Raw genomic sequence first — 23,715 nt, forward strand, 5'->3', positions numbered from 1 at the left:
AGAACTTTTACTGGCCTTCCAATCTGCCAACTCGACACCAACAATCATAACATTCTGAGCTTGATCTCTACAATTACAAGTTCTGAAGTGAAAGGTACCAGATAAGAATAGACCAGCATGGGATTTAGGCAATAACTCAGTATTATACTTTAAAGTCGTATTTTTTTTTGTTCTTTCACTGGTTGTATTGGGTTTCTGCTCATCCAACTGCTAAGAACAGTCATGGAACCCCCTGGAAAACAGTGTCATTGCTGTTCTTCTAGCGCCATACTGCTTATGATGTCTCAATGCATCAGAGGCTCTGCAAAAATATACTCCCACCCAAACTCAATTGGCTATGTCCCCTTCTTCCAATTTAAATGTAGCAAAGTGTTGTCGCAAGACATGCAATTTTGTTGAATGCAAAGTTGCTTGCACGCACTACATTTTTTGATTGTGCACAATTAACTCCTCTACAGAATCCAGGATGATATAAATAAAGAAACGTAAGAGAAAGAGTAGACCTTCAACACACTAGTCCACCATTCAAATAGATTATAACTACACTTTACTTAAACTCGATCTGAATCATAACAATTGTCTTTTAGTTATAGAGGCATACAGCACAGACACAGACCCTTCAGCCCAACTCATTCATGTTGATCAAGTTTCCCAAACTAAACCAGTCTCACTTGCCTGCATTTGGCCTATATCACTGAAAACCTTTCCTATCCATGTACCTATCCAAATGTCTTTTAAATGTTGCAACTTTACCAGCACCAAGCACTTCCTCTGGCAGTTCATTCCACATATGAATCACACTCTGTATGAAAAAGTTGCCCCTCAGGTCCCTTTTAAATCTTTCACCTCTCACCTTAAAATTATGTCCCCTAGTATTGAACTCCCCACACTAGGGAAAATACCTTTGCTATTCACCTTATCTATACCCCTCACAATTTTATAAACTTCTGCAAGGTCCTCCTATGCTCCAGTGAAAAAAGTCCCAGCCTATCCAGATTCTTCTTGTAACTCAAACCCTTTAGTCCCGGAAACATCCTGTTAAATCTTTTCTGAACCCTCTCCAATTTAATAATAACCTTCTTATAGCAGGGTGATCAGAACTGTACACTGTACTCCAGAAGTGGCCTCACCAATGTCCTGTACAACCACAACATGCTGTCCCAACTCTAGTCAGCAGAGCTGCTGGATTGATACTTGAAATACAGGGTTTAACAGATTAGAGAGTGAAATATATGGCTCAAGTAGTCATTGAGATCAGGGTTTTCAATTTATGGGACACTGGCACCATTACCTGAGAAAAAGGGAGCTATTCCATTGGGATGGGCTCCATGCAATCTGCCAGAACTTGTTCCCAGCTGAAATTGTATAACAGAGGGGTGTGCAAAGTGGGGGTGGGTTGTAATTGACTTAATGTTTAGAAACCTAAAGACAAAAGTTGAGACAATAGAGTGGTGAAGTGATTTGGATGAAATGAAACAGAGTGGGAGAGGAAGAGACAGAGGGGCAAATTTTCACTTGCTCTAGCAGGCCAATCCTCACACTTTGATAGTTGGTACGAAGATCTGGGATAGCCCTGTATTACAGAGCATGAAAAAGTCATGGCTGCTGTCAGGAAAGCAAACACATACATGGATGAAGCTTCCATTTTGTGTTGGCAGTTGGGCATGGAGAGTGTGGGTGTCCTTCCTGTTGATGGCTCAAACTGGCCGATCACTGGATGCCACGGTGGCCACGTTGGTGCAACATAGTGATGATCAGTGCCTAGGAGAATCCAGTGATGAGGACTACCCTAATGCCTACTGTGAAGACATATTGGCATTAAATGTCTAACTCTGGTGAGATGAAGTGGCGTGCAGCTATTTTTGAGATGCCACTAGGTCAATAGCTGATCCTAGGAAGCTGTGAAAAGCAACAAGGTCCAACCACCCTTTGCGTTGGTTAATTAACAGGAAGCAGAGACTAAAGATAAAGATGGCATTTATAAGTTGGCAAAGTGCAACTAGTAGTTTGCTCCAAGGAAGAACACTGGAGCCTCCACTGTTTACAAACTATATTAGTAATTCAGATTGAGTGTAAAGCATCTATGTTTGATGATGATACAAAGCTATATGGGATTATAAACTGTAGGGAGACACAAGTGACTGCAAAGAAATAAAAGGTGGAATTTTCAATTGTTCATAGGAGTTAGAAGAGGGGCAGAAGAAGTGTCCCAAATCCTCCAAGACACATTCAAATTTTGAATTTCAGAATAGGGGCAAGTGATGAATCCATTTACCTAAAAGTAATGCCCTGTTAGCCTCCTTGAGGAGCTGGTTAATGAACCATGCAGGGCAAGATGATGACTTTCAATTTGCCAAACTTTAATAGTTTGATGGATATTCAGACCAAGAGGCCAGGTTCAATGCAGGCAGGAATTGATTCAAGTTTTTATAAAGTAAAATTTGAGTACATTGAGGACCATGTTCTGGATTCCATTTATTATCTTTAGGTTGAATGTTTGGCCACTATTGTGCACCGAAAGATTGCTGGCCCTCCTTGACACTGCCACCTTTCTTTAGCAAGGCATTGGCTGGTCCCTTTATTGCTACTATCTGTCTCCCTTTACTGCTCATGCTCTACAGACAGCTCCCACATCTTAGCAATGTGCAATATCCAATTACAGCACTTACATTTGAAGATTGATTTGCATAAGGATGCAGATCCAGCATGGGTTTGTGAACCAGAAATGTTGGCTGACCAAAATTATAAAATAAGCCAGTTAAGTAGATGGATAATAATGCAAGAAATACAGTTTAACATGAGAAGTGTGAAGTTTAGTATTAAGAACAGCAAAGCAAAATATTCTTTGAAAAGCACAGAACATGTAACTGTTGATGTTGAGAGTGAATTGGGTTTACTTGTTCAAAGAAAACAAAGGTAACATGCAGGTATAGCAAACACTCATGCTCATTTTATTGCAAAGAGTTTGAAGTACGAGAATAAGAACAAGTCTGGCAACAATTGTACAGACCACTGCAGGAGTACAGTAACCGTTTTGGTCTCCATTTTAAAAAGAAAAAAAACATATGCATTGGAGCCAGTACAGCTAAGATTCACTAGATTGGCTCCCGGTGTGAGATGGTTTTCCCATGATGAGATGATGAATAAGTTGGGCCTATACTCGAGTTTATAAGAATGAGAGGTTAAATTTAGAAAATTTTGAAGGGACTTAGCAGGTTACACAGTGAGAAATTGTTTCACCTGATTGGGGAATCTAGAACTTGGAGGCATTATCTCAGGATAAGGGACAGTGAAGAAGAAAATCTTCTTGACTGAAAGGGTTGCAGATTTTTGGAATTTGCCAAAAGCCAGACAGATGTGGATGCTCCATCGTTGAGCTGAAATTTATGACCCATCTTCTTTTCCCCCTCCGACTCTATTTTGATTTAGTCCCTTCCTGCTCTCCCTACACCCCTCCTCAACTTTATGGTTTGCATTGCCCAGAATAGGCCTTGTGGTAAATACTCAATTGGATACTCAGGGGAAAAAAAAGTCAGTGATTTTGGAGGACAGTGCTCAGCTATGTGTGATAACATTTCCAAGTAGAAAAAAGAAAAAGACTCATCCTCCATCAATGATAATGAATCTCAATGTTTAAGAATGCTACAGGATTGTAAGTTGGTTATTGCTTTGCTTTTTTTGGTAACTGTATTCTCGTCTGAGGAATGGGAGGGGGAGTTGAAATGGTTCGCGACTGGGAGGTGCAGTTGTTTATTGCGAACCGAGCATAGGTGTTCTGCAAAGCGGTCCCTGAGCCTCCGCTTGGTTTCCCCGATGTAGAGGAAGCCACAACGGGTACAGCGGATGCAGTATACCACATTGGCAGATGTGCAGGTAAACATCTGCTTGATGTGGAAAGTCTTCTTGGGGCCTAGGATGGGGGTGAGGGAGGAGGTGTGGGGGCAGGTGTAGCACTTCCTGCGGTTACAGGGAAAAGTGCCGGGTGTGGTGGAGCTGGAGGGGAGCGTTGAGCGGACAAGGGAGTCACGGAGAGAGTGGTCCCTCTGGAAAGCAGATAAGGGTGGGGAGGGAAAGATGTCTTTGGTGGTGAGGTCGGATTGCAGATGGCGGAAGTGTCGGAGGATGATGCGTTGGATCCGGAGGTTGGTAGGGTGGTACGTGAGGACAAGGGGGATTCTTTTTGGTTGTTATTGCGGGGACAGGGTGGGAGGGATGAGTTGCGGGAAATGTGGGAGGCACGGTTGAAGGCGTTCTCGACCACTGAGGGGGGGGAAGTTGCGGTCCTTGAAAAACGAGGATGTCTGAGATGTATGGGAGTGGAATGCCTCATCCTGGGAGCAGATGCGGCGGAGGCGAAGGAATTGGGAATAGGGGATGGCATTTTTGCAGGAAGGTGGGTGGGAGGAGGTGTATTCTAGGTAGCTGTGGGAGTCGGTGGGCTTGAAATGGATATCGGTTTCTAGGTGGTTGCCGGAGATGGAGACAGAGAGGTCCAGGAAGAAGAGAGAGGTATTACAGATGGTCCAGGTGAACTTAAGGTTGGGGTGGAAGGTGTTGGTGAAATGGATGAACTGTTTGAGCTCCTTGTGGGAGCACGAGGCGGCGCCGATACAGTCATCAATGTAACGGAGGAAGACGTGTGGTTTAAGGCCAGTGTAGGTACAGAAGAGGGATTGTTCCACGTAACCAACAAAGAGGCAGGTATCTCATAGCTTCAAAATCTCCCCTCCCCCAACCGCATCCCAAAACCAGCCCAGCTCATCCCCGCCTCCCTAACCTGTTCTTCCTCCCACCTATCCCCTCCTCCCACCTCAAGCCGCACCCCCATCTCCTACCTACTAACCTCATCCCGCCCCCTTGACCTGTCCGTCCTCCGTGCACTGACCTATCTCCTCCCTACCTCCCCACCTACACTCACCTTTACTGGCTCCATCCCCGCCTCTTCGACCGGTCTGTTTCCTCTCCACCTATCTTCTCCTCTATCCATCTTCTATCCGCCTCCCCCTCTCTCCCTATTTATTTCAGAACCCCCTTCCCCTCCCCCATTTCTGATGAAGGGTCTAGGCCCGAAACGTCAGCCTTTCTGCTCCTATGATGCTGCTTGGCCTGCTGTGTTCATCCAGCCCTGCACCTTGTTGTGTCGGATTCTCCAGCATCTGCAGTTCCTACTATTTCTAGTTAAAATTCTGAAGTTTTTTTTTTCTTATTTCATGGGGCCAGGCATTCCACGTTAAAATAATGTTAAAGCTACCAAGTAGAAGAGATAGCTGTAGCTGGTGAATATATAAAGAAAAGCTTAGCGATTGTCCCACCTGGACAACAGGAAGCATTTCAGTTCATCTTTCAGAATTTGCAAAGAAAATTGATGGTCTTCCCCTACCCCTGAATAATTTGTTGGGCTAAGAGATGGAGATCACCAGCACACTGTGCATTTTCACTGCAACAGGAAGGTGCACGCCTTAGATTGTTTAAAATCACATTGTATATAAGTTGATATCAATTCATAGTCAGCAACTCATTCATATGTAGAGGTAATCCAAATGATTACCTACAGACTAGATTACTGGATCACATTTACAGCAAATAATGATTGCTTATTGTGCCAACCCTTACAGTCAACACCTTGCTAAATGTTGGCACATGCCACTGTTCCTTCAATGTTTTTGATAAACATCCTGGAACTTCCTAATTTACAACTGGAGGAGCGCCATCAGCACAAGGAGATAGCCCATTACTATTTTCGCAGAGTAGTTCGAAAGATTTTAGTTTGGATTTACTCAAATAACGGTTTTTTTCCCTTAAGGAAATGATAATCTTAACTCTCGTTTATTTCCATTCATGAACACACCATGTACTGAATTAGACGGGAGCAGAGGGTTTCCTGCAGTTGGAGCTGTGCCTTACCAAACAGAAACTTGTCAATACACTGGTGGACATTGATACATTTCAAGGAATCAGTGAATGGTTTAATCACCACTTCTGGTGAATGGGCTATAAATACAGCTGTACAGAGAATAGTGATTAGGATGCTCAGGCATGTCTGTCTAGACAGTTTAGCTAGTACAGAAGCAGCTTTTATGTGGGGCTTTATCAAAGGTTTGCCTCCAGTCCAAATACAGCACATCATAATGACTTCCCACATTCATTTGGAACACCAGTACCTCAAAAATGTTAAGACAGCTGCCAGACAGAACCTTCCCCCGCTGAGATCCAGTCAGCTATCATTTATTTAGTACTTTTGAGAGATATAATTCTCTGTATTTATCCAGAATTATTTTATTAACTTTTATGAAAAAAATCAATTGTCTAGTTTGTAATCCAACGAGACAACCATACAACAGATTTACAATTGTGTTTGTATCATAGAGAGACGGAAGCCAACCTAAAATATATGTGAATTGGATAATGACCAGCTGTAGAAATGGCAACATGTGTAAAGTTGATCATTTTGGGAAAGCGGCCAGTTATTAATAAAAAAACAAATTGTTTTTGTTTCTGCTGTTGGAGCTTCATGCTACGTTGTGCAATCTGGCAGTCAGTTACATCAGGAATGCAGCAGTTATACAGTCATACAACATGGAAACAGACCCTTCGGTCCAACCAGTCCATGCTGAACATAATCCCAAACTAAACTAGTTGCATCTGCCTGCTCCTGGCCCATATCCCTCCAAACCTTTCTGACTCGTATGTCCATCCAAATGTCTTTTGGACTTTGTAATTGTACCCACATCCACCACTATCAGGAAGTTCAGTCCACACATGAAGTACCCTCTAAAAAAAAAAAAATTGGCCCTCATGTCTTTTTAAAATCTCTCTCCTCTCACCTTAAAAATGTGCCCCCTAGTCTTGAAATTCCACATTTTAGGGAAAAAGACCATCAACTCAATCTATACCTCTCATTATTTTATAAACCTCCATCAGGTCACCTCTCAACCTCCTATACTCCAGTGAAAAAAGACTCAGCCTATCCAGCCTTTCCTTATAACTCAAACCTTCCATACCCGGCAACATCTTGGTAACTCTCTTCTGAACCCTCTCCAGCTTGATAATATCCTTCCTATAACTGGGCGACCAGAACTGAACACAGTATTCCAGGAGAGATCTCACCAATGTCCTATACATCTCAACATAACGTCACAACTCCTATACTCAAAAGGACTGAGCAATGAAAGCAAGCGTGCCAACCACCTTTTTAACAGTCCTGTCTATATGTGACTTCAAAGAATTATGTACCTGCACCCCTCGGTCCCTCTGTCCTACAACACTACACAAGGCCCTACCATTAATTGTATAAGCCCTACCCTTTTTTGTTGTATCAAAATCCAATACCTCATTTATCCAGATTGAACTCCATCTGCCATTTTTCTGCCCATGACCTACTTGATCAAGATCCCTTTGTAAGCTTATTAAAAAAAAAACTTATTCATAGTCTACAATGGCACCGATTTTGGTGTCATCCTTAAACTTATTAACCATGCCTTCTATGTTCTCATCCAAATCATTTATATAAATGGCAAACAAAAGAGGACCCAGAACTGATCCTGTGGAACACCGCTGGTCACAGATGGATTCCAACTAAGTCTTCAACTGGAAGATGCTATTGGCATACAGATTGTGCAATTTTTGTTTGGAAAATCTTCAATACCTTAAACACTTGTCTTCAGCTTCTTGTATATTGCTGTACAGAAGTATAGGATGATTATAAAATCGCTCTTATTGTTCTATCCAAGTATACATTAGAATCATGGTATTTGCAAAAAGCTATATAGTTGTTCAATACAAGTGTCTTATTATATCTGAAGAGGAATAACAAGTTGTCTGGTTTTCCAAAAATAGCAGTGCTGCCCAAATGAAGGGATGATTGATCTATAAAAGTTTCAATCAAACCACAGTGTTTCTACAGTGGAGGCAGAGTGGAGCAAATCCTTTTCAAGTGATAGATCAAGTGTTGCTAATAACTCTTTGTTCTTTGCAGGTGGGCCTCCGCATTGTAGTGAGAATAAAGATTGAGGGTGATTTTCGTTCTGCGTTTTGAGTGGGAATGAGGTAGTAAGCATGAGTAAAATGCCAGGCCAGTACTTACACCTTCATTCTTCCTGTTGATCTAAATCGAGCCAGTCCTCACTGCAATGAATTCAATGCAAGTCATACTTAAAAGAAGAAGACTGGGGATCCAGACACAAGCAAGCAGCAGAGATTCAGCCAACAGTAGGCTCCTTCCAGGGCCAGGATGCCATGTGAGAAGGGCTATCTCTGCCATATTAACCTGTCAAGGAAAGGGAACTGTATCTTTACTCCAAGCTACTGAGCATGTGTGAAAGGAGCTATATCATAGTTGTGTGACATCACATGGAACTTGAGCCTTTGTCTGTGAGGTTCCAGATAAGATGAACTCTCTGATTGTCTTTTATAAGTAATTACTTATGTTCAATAAAGCTTGCACACAAGAGCAGAGATCTCATTTTGCTAGGCAGTGGCATTGGTGTGCAGACCGAAGTAGAGGCAGCGATAAACATTGAAGTTAAGCTCCTAAATGTTACGTGTCAACGAAGAAACAGTAAGGACAGCCCAATGGTCTGAAGGTGATCGGTGGGGTGTAGGGAAGGGATGTGAGAGACGATACTGGAAGTGAAGCTCAGTGGTGGTGGGAGCTGAGTGAGTGATGCTTTTTAAGCCTTATCTAGGCACAGAACCACAGAACAAGAATGCACACACAGGAGAAGACCCATGCAGAGTACGCAGTAAGCAACAGGGTGAAATCTGTCACCCACAGTGAGAGAAGTATTACAGAAATTTAAAGGGAAAAAGGATGTGATCCAGGCCATAAAAGAATTCCATCACTGAGAACCTGTTTAATAGAGGGTCAGGAGTGCAAAATGGGAGACCAGGGAATGGCTGCAGCAGCAACACAAAATTAAACACACACAGCAGGGAGTGCAAACAGGCAGGATGGATACTACCTGGGAGATGGGACAGGATTACAGCAAGAATACAACTCTCCTGACAATACAGATTCACAAGATGAATGCTGCTATGTAAAGTTGCAGGTAATCGTCAGGAAAACACTAGTTTTAAAAATTGGATATACCAGAACGGATGTATCAAACCGTTTAGAAGACAGCTTGACACTTCTTGGCCTTAGTCATGAAGTGGAATCCAATCAATTTTGGCATCCACGATTTCCTACAGCCAGTGTCATAGGCCAGATGCCTGCTACACATCACTACAATGGATTACAGAGTTCTTGTAAGTAATTCTTAAATTATTATGATTTTTTTATGAAGCAGACCGGCTTGTATAGATTTAAACAAACAAACAAACAAACACATTCTTAAGCTGGCAGATAGTGAAGATGTGGAATTCAACTCAGTGCCCTATGGATTGCTGATCTGCTGTGTAGAGCCCTAGGAGAGAGACTACAATGTTTGTCTTTTTAACTTTGCTTCTTGTTTTTCTGACCTATGATTATACTGTGTACAGCTGTAATGCAACTTCTTTTCTTCACTTCTCTACTCTGTAACTAGGGATTGTACCTAGGTATTCTATACCTAAGATGGCACCGTATCTTGCGACATTAGTTACATTGTAACTAATCTTGTAACTGAAGAAGCTGTACCTAGGTACCTTTGTACCTGAAGGTGGTACTATAAGTGGCAACTTATAAACTTTTCACTACTGATTGGAATACGTTACAATAAAGCCAATTCAGTCATTCGTTCTCTCCACTGCAAAAACATTCCTGCCCAAGCATGGCAAGATGGTGGAGCAGACCCTCCATTTCTCTTCAAGCAGCAGGCGAACATTGTAGGTAAAGAAGGCAGCTGAAACCAATGACCAGAGGGAATTCTAGACAATGGGTTTGCTTTTTCATCATACAGTTACAGAGAAGGAAACCACTATTCAAGTTATTCATTTACTAGAGTCTGAGACTTCTGATCTTCCTATAATATTGAATTCGGATGACATTGTTCCTAAAAACCCACCATCTCTTATGGAGAATCAAACCTTTCTTGAGGAAGATAAAGAAGTAAAATGTCTAATGATTAAACAAATCTGACACAGATTTGCAGCAATAGCAGCTTAAGCTACAGTTAGAAGAAAAACAGGTTCCTCCCAGAGTAGATAGCCAGATCACGGCTGCAAGGAAGTAACCTTACTGCAAGTTCAACCACTAAATAATTAAACGAGGTTTCAAAAGATTCCTATAGCCAGTAAAGTCATCATGGAATCTGTGACACCTAGGATTACGGAGTTAAAGACAAATCTTTAAATCATAAAGGAAGAAATCTCAGAGCTTCAAAACAAATTCAGAACCGTTCAAGTTTTTGGCAGGGCGGGTTGCGTCATATCTGCACAGGCAGAAGCCAATTACATGCAACACAATTTTTGCAAAATGTACAGAGCCCCTCAAGAAGCACAACAACTCCAGTAGCTAATAAAAAGTGATCCATGGGGGAAGGAGGTGGGGGGTGAAAGAGATCTTTAAGTCCAAAGTGAATCAATGTGCAGAAATTGTTGATGTACATAGACAGCAGCTAAAGACCGCAACAGAAACTCATCAGCAAAACACAGAAACACTAATCAAGATTCTTACGCCAAAACCTACAAGACCAAGCTCCTAAAGTGATGGAACGTCTTGATGAAGCTTATTCAAGCATCAGAGCAAAGTTGAGCAGATCAGAACTTGACAAGAATCAGCCAGTCTAAGTGCCTCAGCGAGACTACCAGGTTAAAAGCCCAGCTGTTAGCTATCAAACAATATTAACTAGCTCTACAGGCTGAAAAAGACAAACTTGCAAAAAAAAAAGTTAAAAATTTTGCACTCACATCCAGTGTTCTCATCCAGCTGACACTATTGAGATATGGAGGGGCAAAAAAAAAAGAAATCGCAGAAACATTCAAAAGACCTTGGTGAAGAATTACCTGATGAAAACTTTCTGCTTGAATTATTGGATGATAATCTAACCTTTCTAAAAAAACCTGCAAAAGGTTTCCTTGTTAATTTCAGGGATTACCTATAGAAAGGGGTCAGTTTAAGTCAGTCTGCAGATCAGTGTACCATGCACAAATTTCCCTTGATCCTGCTCCAACAGTTTGTTCTGCTCTCTATATCCTACTTTCTCAGTGAGTCCTCCATGAGTCAATGGGGATGTTGCATTTTTTCCTGGAGACTTTATGGACATCCTTGAAGCATTTTCTGTTAACTACTTACCAAGAAGTTCGGAGGAGAGACTTATTTTGGAAGGGAGTCCTCAAGATGTTATTGCCTGTACCTCATGATGCAGGAAATAATCGAACATCTACAGAAAAAGAATTTTCTAAGTATTGGAGAAATCTTCCCTTCCTCACCTCCGGTAATGTTTTCAAAAATGCCTTTCATTCTTCTTTTCATCTATGACATTATTCCTAGACTTGAGAGAGATTGAGAGAGATCGAGAAAGAGAGAATTTCACTGTGTCATCTTCCTTCAAGAGGTTGTGCTCATTAGAATTTTCTCCTTTAAACTTCCTCGATTGGTCTTCACTGCTGCTACTTTCACATCTTTGTGATTATCACAGCCCAAGGACTAGCCATCACCAGAAGCTGTCATTCCTTTAAACTATAATGTTAGTTCCCCAACTAACACAAGAGCTCAAACATCCTACATGTCCTCTAAGAAAACAGGGAACATTGTTGAAGATTAGTTCCTCAAACAATAGAGTGTTGTGGGGGGAGAAAGTGGAGTAAAAGAGTTAAATATTTCTGGTTGAATAATGGTAAAAATGGGTACCATTAAATAAAAAAAACTTAGGAGATGCAGACTAAGTACAGCTACTGACACTGTGCAAAAAAGGTACGATATCATAGTGGTATCAGATCATATGGAACTGGAGCTTGGGTCTGTTGGTTCCAGATAAATGGAGCCATTGCTGGGACTATTTTTCTGACTAAGTTATGTTCAATTGTAAGTGGTTACTTTCAATAAAGCTTGTTGCAGTTAATTCACCAGAATGTAAATCTCACATTACTAGACACGGACACCCCCAAGAGCAACTGTATTTAAATATTAACTGATTTGATTAGATGCTTTTGGCTCTTCTTTGCAACAGTCTTCATCAGGCTCCATGACATTCTCTCTGCTAAAGCCACTTCTTCAGGAATCACTAATACCTGGACCTTTTCGGAGAAGAAAGTTACACAGATCAAAGCAAGCTACAACAGTGCATGCTATACATTCAGGCAAGCATTACACAGTTGTTCCATCCATGCAATGAAAGCATTCTTAAGGTTTTTCTTATTCTGTTATCTGTATTGAAGCACTTTCGTTGTCGTAATGCTCATTGAAGGAGACATGATGTCTGATGACAATGGTTTCATTTAATCAAAAATGCACATAATCATAAACAATCCCTTCACATAATTGTCAAACAGGTCAGAAAGGCTGGCACTCCTGTGGATGAAAGCTTCACAACCTTCAGTAAATTTGACATTTATGTAGAGGAATTAATGGGGTTTGTTTTACACAGTCTGGAAAGCAACAATGATTTTATTCCACTCTGGTGCAGAGAATCCTGAGGTAACAGGCAGTCCAGTGCTGGACACACACCCTGCTTTAGGGGCTGTAGGTGGTGTTCAAGAGGTGAGTGTGATAAATCGGTTTTTCAGACTTCTGCTGTTTGTGCTTGGCTTCCACCTGGGCCTGTTAGAGACGTTCAAAATGGTTGGCAACTTCAAGGATTCCTCTTCTCCAGTTTGATTGGTTTTAGTCAAAAGATTTCCATGATTCAATGGGGATGTTGCATTTTTTCCGGGAGACTTTATGGACATCCTTGAAGCATTTTCTCTGCTTTTCAGTTAACTACTTGCCAAGGAGTTCAGAGGAGAGAGCTTAATTCGGAAGTTTTAGACCAGCTATGTGGACAATGTTGGTTGCCCAACACAGCTGAGTGATCATAATTGGTGCCTTAATGCTGGGGATATTAGCCTAAGAAACAACACAGTTACTTACTAGCGCTGTCATCAGATTTGCAGGATTTTGAAGAAGCAGTAATAATATTTCTCGGGAATTTGAAATGCTTGTTGTACATTTTCTATGTCTCTGATGCATACAGAAAGGCAGGTAACAGTGTTTCCCTGTTGTCTATGAACTTGGAGCTGGGTTTGAGATCTTCATTATCAAACACTGTTCCTCAGATGACTAAAGGCTGCACTGATGCACTTTTGGGTGATGTAGATTTTCATCATTGATGTCTTTCCTCAAATGACAGGTGCCTCCCAAGGTATAAGAATTGGTTTACGTTGTCCAGTGGCTCACCATTGATCTTTTGAGTGTGGGGAGCAGGCTAAAAGAGGACTGTTAGCTTCCAGATGTTTAACCAAAGGCCCATTCTCTTATATACCTTCGCAAATGTGTTCAGTGGTTTGAACATCAGCTGTGAAAGGTATGCATGCACAAACATCATGCTACACTTAGCGCTCTCGGTTTTGCATTAGAGATGACACAGATTTTAAAAAAGTCTCTTGCTCATCTTGTATGGATGTCCCAGTCCAGTGAGAAGCTTCACGGATACGAGAGAAGGTGTTGCAGTGAAAAAGATAGAGAAGAGCACTGGTGTGATGACAGAGCCTTACTTGACTCTGGTTCAAACACTTATCGGCTGTGATAAATTCATTGGTGAGAATGACAGTTTGCATATTGTCTTGCAGCAGACAGACTACGGTAATGAATTTCTGTGAACAGCCAAATTTGACAAGAATGTTCCATAAGCCCTCCCAGAAAGACAAAGGCTTTTGTAAGGTCAAAGGAGATCATTTATAATGATTGTTGTTGCTGTCTGTACCATTTGTTTTGGACATTACTTACTGTTAGGATCACATCCATTGCGCCTCTTGATGGACAGGATCCACACTGTGACTCTAAGATCTCTTCACTGACTGGGGGGTAGTGAAAGGGGAGAAGTTTTTGCAATGACCATCAGTGTGGTAGACTGCAAAAAGACCTCTCTGCTGCTACCATAAATCAGTTTTATCATCATTCTTGAAGATGGTCATAATTACAGAATCTGAGGTCTGTTGGCATGCTCTCCACCTCTACATGTGGGACAAGAGGTCATGCATTCATACAAGAGCGCTTCTCGTCTATTTCAGTATTTCAGTAGAGATTCAGTCTGCACTGATGACCTTGTTAGTACACAGCTTTTGGATGGCCATATGTCAGGCTGAGGTTCTGCTGAGATGGCAATTCTGTTGTGGGATGTGGTCAAGGGCAGCCACATGGAGGACTGAGTTTCACTTTGAGGATCTCCTCAGCTGCTCCTTCCTGTGAGAGATGAGGGCCTCTTTGTTCATGATGATGAGTGACACTCTTCTAGATGCTCAGTGCAGTAGGTCCCTGGGTGGTTGGGCTGTAGATGGTCCTTGACTGAAATGAAGAATTCACTCAAATCATGGCTAATCAGCGAGTTGCTGGAATTCCTGGAATTTCCATCCTCTGTCTGTTCTTTAGGTCACAGGTTCTTTATTGGATGCGAGTCTTAAAGAAAGAAAGCAGCTCTACAGTGAAACTAAGGTTTTGGTGGTGATTCCCATTCACAAATGCCTTATGCTTGCAATTCAGTAGCTCCTGGATCCTTTGATCATTCTCATTGAACCAGTCTTGATAATTCATGAAAGCCTAGAATCTCTTCACAAGTGGTGTTTATGATGGATTCAAGAGTCATTGACCATCACCAGTTTGGCTGTGAGGCACTGACTGGTTACACATGATCTGAATATTCAGTAAGATGACACTGTTTCTATTCTGAAGGTTCAGTGGACTTGATGCAGGAGGTAGCAATGCTAGATAGTTGCCATCTCTCGCAGCCTGATATTGGAGATACTTGCAACTGGATGATTCTACAGCGATGTTCTTGATATCATGCCAAACAGCTTGAATACTCCAGCTCCACTAAAAATTATGTTAGGTTTCTGACAAATCCCTGGCTGACTATACAGATTCCACATGGTCGCTTGGAATGAGCCAATGGCATAGCAATTGTGTAGTGAAGTTTTCCAGCTACAGACACAGCTGCTCAGCAGATGATCTTGGCTAAAGGTCTTCATTGCAAAAGCTGGCATCGTTCTCCCATTGCTTTTGTTTCAATAAACAATACTTTCACGCAAAGATCCTCGCTGCTATCTTGGACAGATTACCAAGAACTGTCAACTCTTTGAGGGGCTAACTGCCTGTTATGTTTTATCCTCCTCAAATACTGCTTCACTTTTATTATGCTGACTTGCAATCTTCTTCTACTGGTGATAAACCATTCCTTGTATAAGCCCCAATGCTGTCAGAGTAAGATGGGCTCTGTACAGGCGCACTGCAAAACTCAAAACTACTCCAAACAGCCTCTTCAAATACAGCAACCATTGTTCAAAACCTCTCAAGGCTGTGATCTACAAGTTCTTACCAATTCAGGCAACAGAAGCACCTCATTTCTTACATTGCCCTTAGTTCCTGGCCCATATCCAATACAAATTTGCATATACAACGTGAACTTCAGGCAATCTTAGCTTACACATTGGCCTAATGGAAACAGAATCTACCTTCATTTGCAGATTTTGCAGGGAAGTTCAATGCTTGCATTTCTAAAATGCTGGGAAGTGTTTGGAAATTTAAGTTACATGTGAAGAAAATCTTGCCATGTCAGTTTGAAACTACCATATTGCTTTACTGCTATATTCCAGGTGATAATTTCATGATCATTTATAAAATGATGAATTTTAAAGTTGTAACATGCCAAGTTGTATCCCTGAATACCATGTAAAAGTGGATTTAAATCTACATTATGTGTAGCAGCAACAGAACGCAAATACAACTTGCTCAGGTTTTGGTTAAAAAAATTCCAGTCAGAATGACAGCAATTAAAGGATGTAAAACAAAAACCAGACAAGACTGTCCAGTACTAACAACTCATTCGCTTCACACACCTGAGCAAAATTTGCCATCTCCTTCGTAGCCAGGAGCACACTTGCAGATGTGTTCACGTTCATTTATTGGGAAACATTGTGCTCTTGGATCACAAGTGTGGCTTCCATCCTGACATGGATTTACTGTTTCAGGCCTTGAATTACCTGTAGAAAGAACAGAGAAATACATGACAAACTGCATTGGAAAGAAGGGTTATGCATTTTGTTTGAGGGGTGGGGGGAGGTGGGGGGGTGGGGGTGGGGGTAGAACTACACATATAACTTCAGAAGGCCGGTTATATGATGACTCAGGGAGAGGGGAATAATTTAATTTAATTGGTATGCTGATAATGAAACTGGACTAATAATCCAGAACCTCCAGCAAATGTTCTGAGGACATTGGTCCTGACCATTAGGGCAGGTGATGAAACTTTAAAATCAATAAAAATTTGGAATAAAAATAGCTCGACTGATGGAGACCATGTAACCAATAGTAGTAAAAACAAATCCTTTCCAATTCAATTAAAGACCTTTAGGAAAAGAAATTTGGTCCATCCTCACCTGGTCTGGACTACATGTGACTCCAGACCCTCAGCAATGTAGGTGATTTTTAACTGCTGTCTGGGCAATTAAAAATGGACAATAATGTCCACATTCATGAAAGAATAATAAGAACAAAATGATCTTGGAATGGAAAAATCAAGAACGTAGAACAGTAGCTCCTGTAGGACAGCGTACAAATCAAATATGGGGCTAGTAAGAAAATGTATTGCAATAATCTGAGCAATTTTAATTTTCATGCAGATTCAGACACAAAATTCTTGACTACACGCTATGCAAGTTTCTTTAAACTTTCCCAGTCTGGGGAGTTGCATTGTACATCAGTGTGTCTTCTGTGATAACAATATAATCAAATCTTCAGAGTTCATGTTATCCATTTACTACAACTAAATTATAGGCAGCAGCATTACAGTACCCTGAAACAAATCAGAGAAGGTTTAATGTTCTGGTCATCCTACCATTAAACCCAGCTCAATAAAAGCTTCATTGTCCTAAATTCATTCATATTTGGAATGAAATTTGTACCAAGAGCACATAAAATTGCTGAAAAGTGTTTTTAAAAGAATTATTGATCTAAATTACATTTTATTACTAATCAACAATGTCCAAAATACTTTCCCATTGTCAATAAATAAGCTTATTAGAAAAGTGTCCTAAATATTTCAAATCAGAGAGCTCATGATCCCCATCCCAATCAGACACTTTGCCATTCATTGAAATAATAGGACTTGCTGACCTCAGGTCAAAATCCAACTTATTCACTTCTTCAAATTAAAAGAGCCTTGTTAAGATATCTGACACATCAGGATCATGTCTCAAGCTCTTTAATGATCTTACTGTTCGGTCATTATTCTTTTCTTGCCCACCTCTTTTATGAATATATTTTTATGGCTTAATACATGAGCAAGTACTTTCTATTCAGGAATGACCAGAAGGCAGGGTCAGTGTTACTGTGCAGAATGGTATATTGTTTAAGGATTAAGCAAAAAATATTCATACACCAGCAGGTGATGGCAGATTTTAGCTAGCATGCATATAAGACAATTAACTCCTTAATAAGGAAAGAAATGGTTAGGATACTTTTAAACTGCTAACTGAACGTTTATTATTGTTTAAATGCTGTCTAGAACAGGCATTGAGAATTCCACTCCCTTATTCTTTCTTCACGGAGCTAATTAAACATAAAAATGTAAAAGTTGTGTGAGATTCTAATCCAGAAATGATTTACCTCTGGCAGGTCCAATCTGGTTAATCATTGCATATCTAACAACCTTCTCACTCTCATTATAAAGCACAAAAATACGATCAACATTCAGTTGTTGACTGGCTGGAATGCTCCTAGGCGCATGTTCACAGTCATAGTAGGTAATGTTCTGCCTCAATTGATATTGAAGTGTCCGTGTCTCACCACTCCTGGTTTCAACAGAATACTCTCTGTTGGTTGCAGAGGTAATTGCTGCAAAGGGGAAGTTTGAAAGTAAAATTAGTATCTGTGCTACTTGCAGTGTTACAGAAACTTAAAAGTGAAACATTGAGAATTTAAATATGGTTTATACTTGTCAGCACATTGTTTATAAAGTCTGACAGCATTTATATAGTCAGCTAATTTAGAACAGGATTGGTTATAGTCCATTACAAAGCTGTTCACCTGCCAAGAGAATATTAATCTAATTATTTAGCAGCTGCTTTCAGAGAAAATTTCAAGACACGTAATTTGAAACAAAAGACTGAAATGTTTCACATTTCACAATAAAAATTATGCAATAGAAGAGAAAAACAACTTAATGATGTTAATGTACCAGAACTGGAACGGTGGTAGAGTTCATCATACGGCTGGATCTGGACTTTAGCACCTTCGGCAATTTCAGGCAATTCACCTTCAATTTCAGTGGCAATGCTGAGATAATTCTGTGTATCAAGTCCTTGAGCTATTTGCATTATATTTAACTTCTCATTGCCAGGATAGAAGATGATATCAACATTGCGAATAAATTTAGCACCTACAAAAAATTTTACAATGCAAAGTATTTATAGCAGTGACCTGCTTTTGCAAGATTGCAGTTGTTCCAGTTATCTCTTTCGTTACACCTCCACTAAAATCAATATTTCACATAATGGTTAAATTACTCCTCAGAAGCTGCTACCCCATCACCAAGCACCCTTTATTTACATAAACAGTTCTTAGTAAGTACTGCTTCACACAGAGGAAGGCACTGGTGCATCAGTATCTCTGATGCTCATTCTTTTTATCCGTCAGCCAGGGCTCCCTGATTGCACCAGAATAACCACCCCAATCAGGGAACTTATATTTTATGATGTCCAGCTGGCTGATCTTGTTATAATCACTACAGATGGTATCTTATCACAGCAGAAAATCAGTGGAATCAACTCAAATCCTCACAATGCAATTCAACTGACATCTAAATGAGGAGCAAAGGATCATGACCAATGTTTTTCTCCACAACCTAATCTGAGGTCAGCTATAGCACTACCATTCGACTCTATCATATCATGACAGTTATAAAACCATTGCATGATATAAACTGTACAGGGTGATTTGCAAAGATATACAGAAAATTGTGAAAGAAACAAAATACTTGGGGGAAGAAAAACAAATAATTGCAGATGCTGGAAATCAGAAACAAAAATAGAAAATTGTTGGAAAATCTCAGCTAGTCTGGCAGCATCTGCAGACAGGCAGCAGAGTTCACATTTTGCATGCAGTGACCTTTCAGGATGCTTGAAATTTAAGTAAATGAAACCTCACCTTCAACTGGTTAGTCATCATAGGATACAGAAAAGTAGGCTGACAATAAGTGGAATCTCTGCTTGAGCAATTGTCAACTAAGTCAACACTGACTAGGAGCCTGACTTTACGTGGCTGGATTTTGAATGGGGCAAAATTGGGTACCAGATATTGGAGAAACATTTTAGTTCTCACCATTGGTGTCTTTGTCTTTTGAGCCATAAAGAAAGCTTCTAGCAAATGTGAATCATGCAAACATTTGGTCAGAATTCAGATGACACCAAGTTATAGACCAACAGGTTTATTTGAAATCACAAGCTTTCGGAGTGCAGCCCCTTCGGACAACGCTCCAAAAGCTTGTGATTTCAAATAACCAAGCTGGATTATAACCTGGTGTCGTCTGACTTCTGACATTGTCCACTCCAGTCTAACAACGGCACCTCCATATCATGCAAAAATATAGGTAATAACTCACAATTGGTGTGAGATTCACAAATTATTTATTTTAATACAGTTTAAAATTAAGAGACTGGCTTCAAACGTTCCATTCAAAAATGGTTATCACACAACATAACACAATGTTAACTTGGGTTCAAGCTTTGATTAGTGACTTCAAAATTAGGTATTTTGTAAACTGAAGCACAGATCTTAGCAACCATTTTGAAAGAACACCAAAGGACTTTTTGCTCTTCCGCATAACACAGTTTACAGCCATTCCATCATTAGGAATTGGGGTCAGGAGTTGACAATTTGTCACTTATCAATGCCCTTAATTACTCAGGATTTTGGAAACATGTCAAACTTCAATTCATGTTATATAATGTAGATGTACTTACCTGCAATGCTGAAACCATTTTTGAAGCCTGGTTGCTCCACAGCAAACAACCATCCGAAAAGATCTCCAATTATAGAAAGTGACTGCATTGCCCAACCTACCACCTCAGGAATTTGGCTAATAGCTGTAAAGGCTCTCCCATCATTTACAACTACATATGCATGCAGGTCAGCATTCCGAAACTCCACAGGCATTTGATTGGCTCCGACTATTAATTTTCCATTTACTTTTCCATTTACACGCTGGGTAACACCTACAGAGAAGTTAATCAAGCTATTATTGTGAGAATGTACAAGCGCAATTGTAGGCAGACAGTTTCAAAGCACAGAGCTAAAAGTAAGTTAAGCTAGGACCGTTATTTCTTATCTACCTTCTGGTAGACATTCCCTTCCATTGCCGTAGTAACCAGAATGGCAATGACAGCAGAATCCAGTTGAGTAATCAGCACAATAAGCCTGCTGGGAACACTGTCCCTGGTTTCTTTCACAGGTTTCCCTTGTGCCTGTATTGTACGTGAAAACTGGAAGACAAGGAATGTTTTAGTTACATTACCCAACATTTTTCCAGATTACAACAAAGACAATAGCAGTTCATAACATCTATCACCCATGAGCCAGCAACAACATTGAAAATAGCCAAATGAAACTTCTGCCAACATTGTTTTCTTTGACAAAATCTGTACCATTAGGACCCTAAACTAAGGGGAAAGTAAGCTATTCAATCCCTATTCACCACTTCAACAAATACAGGCTTTCATTGTACAATAATTTTATTTATACTTACTTTGGTTTCCAATAATTATACCACTTGATGCCTAGACATAAAAATGTCAAAATGTACAGGGATGTGCACTAGCATTTATTTTTGCCACACAGTACATTGCACTTGCTCATCAATTGTAAATGTGTTTTGTTTTAAATGGTAAACTCTAATTCTGTTGACTATTATAGATTAGAGTAGTACAGGATAATTTCAAAGTGAGATTTTTAATCATTACATCTTAATCAAATAGCACAAACTTATCGGAAATGAACTTTCCATGTTACTTACCACCAGTACCTATGTCCTGATCTTCTTCCACACTGACAACATGTCTATCATGTGTAACTGGTAATGGATTTCTCAGCAAAGATTCAACCTCTGAGTATCTTGACGCTGTCATAACCTCAGGTTGCCTCTCTGGAAATGATGGCACAGCCCCAGTCTCAGGGTATGAAGACACAATGCCTGCCTCGGGGTAACCTTCAGGATAGGATGGTATAATGCCTCCATCTGGATATGGTGGGTTCTCTGGAATCCCATGAACTCCGTCCACAGCCTCTGTGGGTATGGAGGGAGTGTATACGTTGTCTTCATCATCATCATAATATTGTTTGTAATCTTCATTGTCAGTGTATTCAGATTCCAATATATTAGGCATAACTGGGCCACTTAAAGTGCTATCCAATGTTACAACAGAGTCCTCTCTTGAAGGTGTCCCTCCCACATTTGCTGGAATTATGTTGTTAAATGAGGAAGTTCCACCGATATGAAAAACCCAAACTCCTCGAGTACCTGAATTCCCCATCCTACAGTGATCATAAAATAATGTGATTAGGCTTAATTTAATGTTAATTTTATAGATGGCATTTATAGGCTTTAGCTATTAGCGTTTCAAGCAGATTTCCAGTAAATGTCAGCCTAAATTTCACTGTCACTCAAAATAATTCCAGCTACAACTTAGTGAATATTAAGCTCAGCACAAGTTATCAAATGTACAAAACCTACAAAACTGGGTCTTTGCTATTTTACTTACTAGCAGTTTATTCACCGAGGATACTAAATTCAGTTCTTAAATATATACAAAAGTTTACAATATATTGCGTCAGAATGTGACCAGCTAAGCATTCAAATTCACTTATGCAATATTCATTTATAATTTACCGTGTAATTAAAACAAACTGCATTTATATAGAGCCTTTAACCCCGTAAAATGTCCTAGGAATAGAATGGACAAGAGCTAATTGCAATGTGAAGAAGTTGATATTAGGATAGATGTCTCAAGATTTGGTCAAAGTGGATTAAATTAAAAGGAGGAGCAAGTTGCAGAAGCAAGGTGAGTAAAAGGGCAACATTCTACATGACAATGAAAACAATCTATAATGAAAAGTACTCACTGATATAGGTTCTTCACAGATTGTTCATTGCTGGTAACACTGTAATAAGGACCCTCACTTCTCCACAGTATGAACCCAGTTTCCCCTCTGCTGAAGCCCACCCGAGCAGGCAGCTCTATCTGAACATTGTAGGACTCTTTAGGACGGGTCCCAAAGAACTGCAACCCACCTTCCGGGTAGAGGAATATTGCATAGGTGTTTGACTCATCAAAAGCCAACAGTGCTTGAAAGGTGTTGAACTAAAGAGAGAAAAATATGAATAAATTCCATTTAGTCAGACAATTTCTTCAACCATAATGATCTGTTTAAGCCCACAGAAAATGTTTAGAAGATTGAAATAAAAAGCAAAGTACTGCTGATGCTGGAAATTCTGAAATACTGTCTTGACAGGCACTGTGAGACCAGAGTTTCGAGCACTTTCTGTTTTTGATTTTGAAAACTGGATGTTTTCACATGAATATCATAGGATCAACATTATTTCCAAAATAACTTTCTTGCCGACGAATGATTGGTCAATTAGTGATGGAACCGGTGTGCATCTGGTTTTGATAAACTCAGATCAATTTGAGCAGGCAACCAACAATAAACCTAGGTCTCAAGAATCATAATAAATATACCCATCAATTATTTAGATTTAGGGTGGATTCCTTTCAACCATGGCCCACCATTAACATTGAAATGGATCCTACTGGACTGGCACGGTGGCTCAATGGTTAGCACTGCTGCTTCACAGCACCAGGGACCTGGGTTCGATTCCACCTTCAGGCGACTGTCTGTGTGGAGTTTGCACGTTGTCCCTGCATCTGCGTGGGTTTCCCCCCACGGTCCAAAGATGTGCAGGCTAGGTGGATTGGCCATGCTAAATTGCCCGTAGTGTTCAGGGATGTGTAGATTAAGTGGGTTATTGGGGGATGGGTCTGGTTGGGATGCTCCAAGGACTGGTGTGGGCTTCTTGGGCCAAATGGCCTGCTTCCACACTGTAGGGATTCTATGATCCTTCTATGACTATTTCAGCAAGAATGGTTTGCATTGTGAATATATAGTGTAGTGGTAACATTAATTGACTAGAAATATACAGGTCTGGACTATTGATCTGAAGACATGATTCAAATCCCACCATGAGAGTTGGTGGAATTTAAATTCAAAGAATAAATCAGGAGCAGGAGGCCAGAATCAGTAATGATTACCAGACTGCAATAACTTATCTGATTCATTAATGCCCTTCAAAGCAAGGAACAAGCCCTGCTTCTTTTACTGAGGAGTGCACCTCAGGAGCAGCACCAAGCATGCCTAGAAATTCAGAGCCAACCTTTAACACAGAACTACATTCATACTAAACAACAGCAGCAGCATGTTATCGACAGAGTTAAAAGATTGCACGGCCAAAGGATCAGATCATTGCTTCGCAATTCAGTCACATCCATACATCAATGCACTGGACAATTAAACAACTAAATAGAGGAGAAGGATGCACAAACATCCCCAACTAC

The 23,715-nt window shown here is 40.4% G+C and overlaps 1 protein-coding gene across 6 annotated transcripts in view; it reads right to left on the reverse strand.

Annotated features, from left to right (window-relative positions):
* nid2a (nidogen 2a (osteonidogen)) overlaps positions 1-23,715 on the reverse strand; it is a 107,255-nt gene that overhangs the window by 78,101 nt on the left and 5,439 nt on the right. For all 6 annotated transcript variants that reach the window (XM_048599848.1, XM_048599847.1, XM_048599851.1 and 3 more), the window contains exons 3-9: positions 22,226-22,464; positions 21,120-21,637; positions 20,440-20,589; positions 20,071-20,322; positions 18,288-18,488; positions 17,717-17,944; positions 15,949-16,092 (exon numbers count right to left, since the gene is read on the reverse strand). In XM_048599848.1, coding sequence (XP_048455805.1) covers positions 15,949-16,092; positions 17,717-17,944; positions 18,288-18,488; positions 20,071-20,322; positions 20,440-20,589; positions 21,120-21,637; positions 22,226-22,464 — 1,732 coding nt within the window. The remainder of the gene's footprint in view (positions 1-15,948; positions 16,093-17,716; positions 17,945-18,287; positions 18,489-20,070; positions 20,323-20,439; positions 20,590-21,119; positions 21,638-22,225; positions 22,465-23,715) is intronic.

Source organism: Rhincodon typus, chromosome 8 (genome assembly GCF_021869965.1).
Source record: "Rhincodon typus isolate 14 chromosome 8, sRhiTyp1.1, whole genome shotgun sequence".
In the NCBI taxonomy this organism is placed as follows: Eukaryota; Metazoa; Chordata; class Chondrichthyes; order Orectolobiformes; family Rhincodontidae; genus Rhincodon; species Rhincodon typus.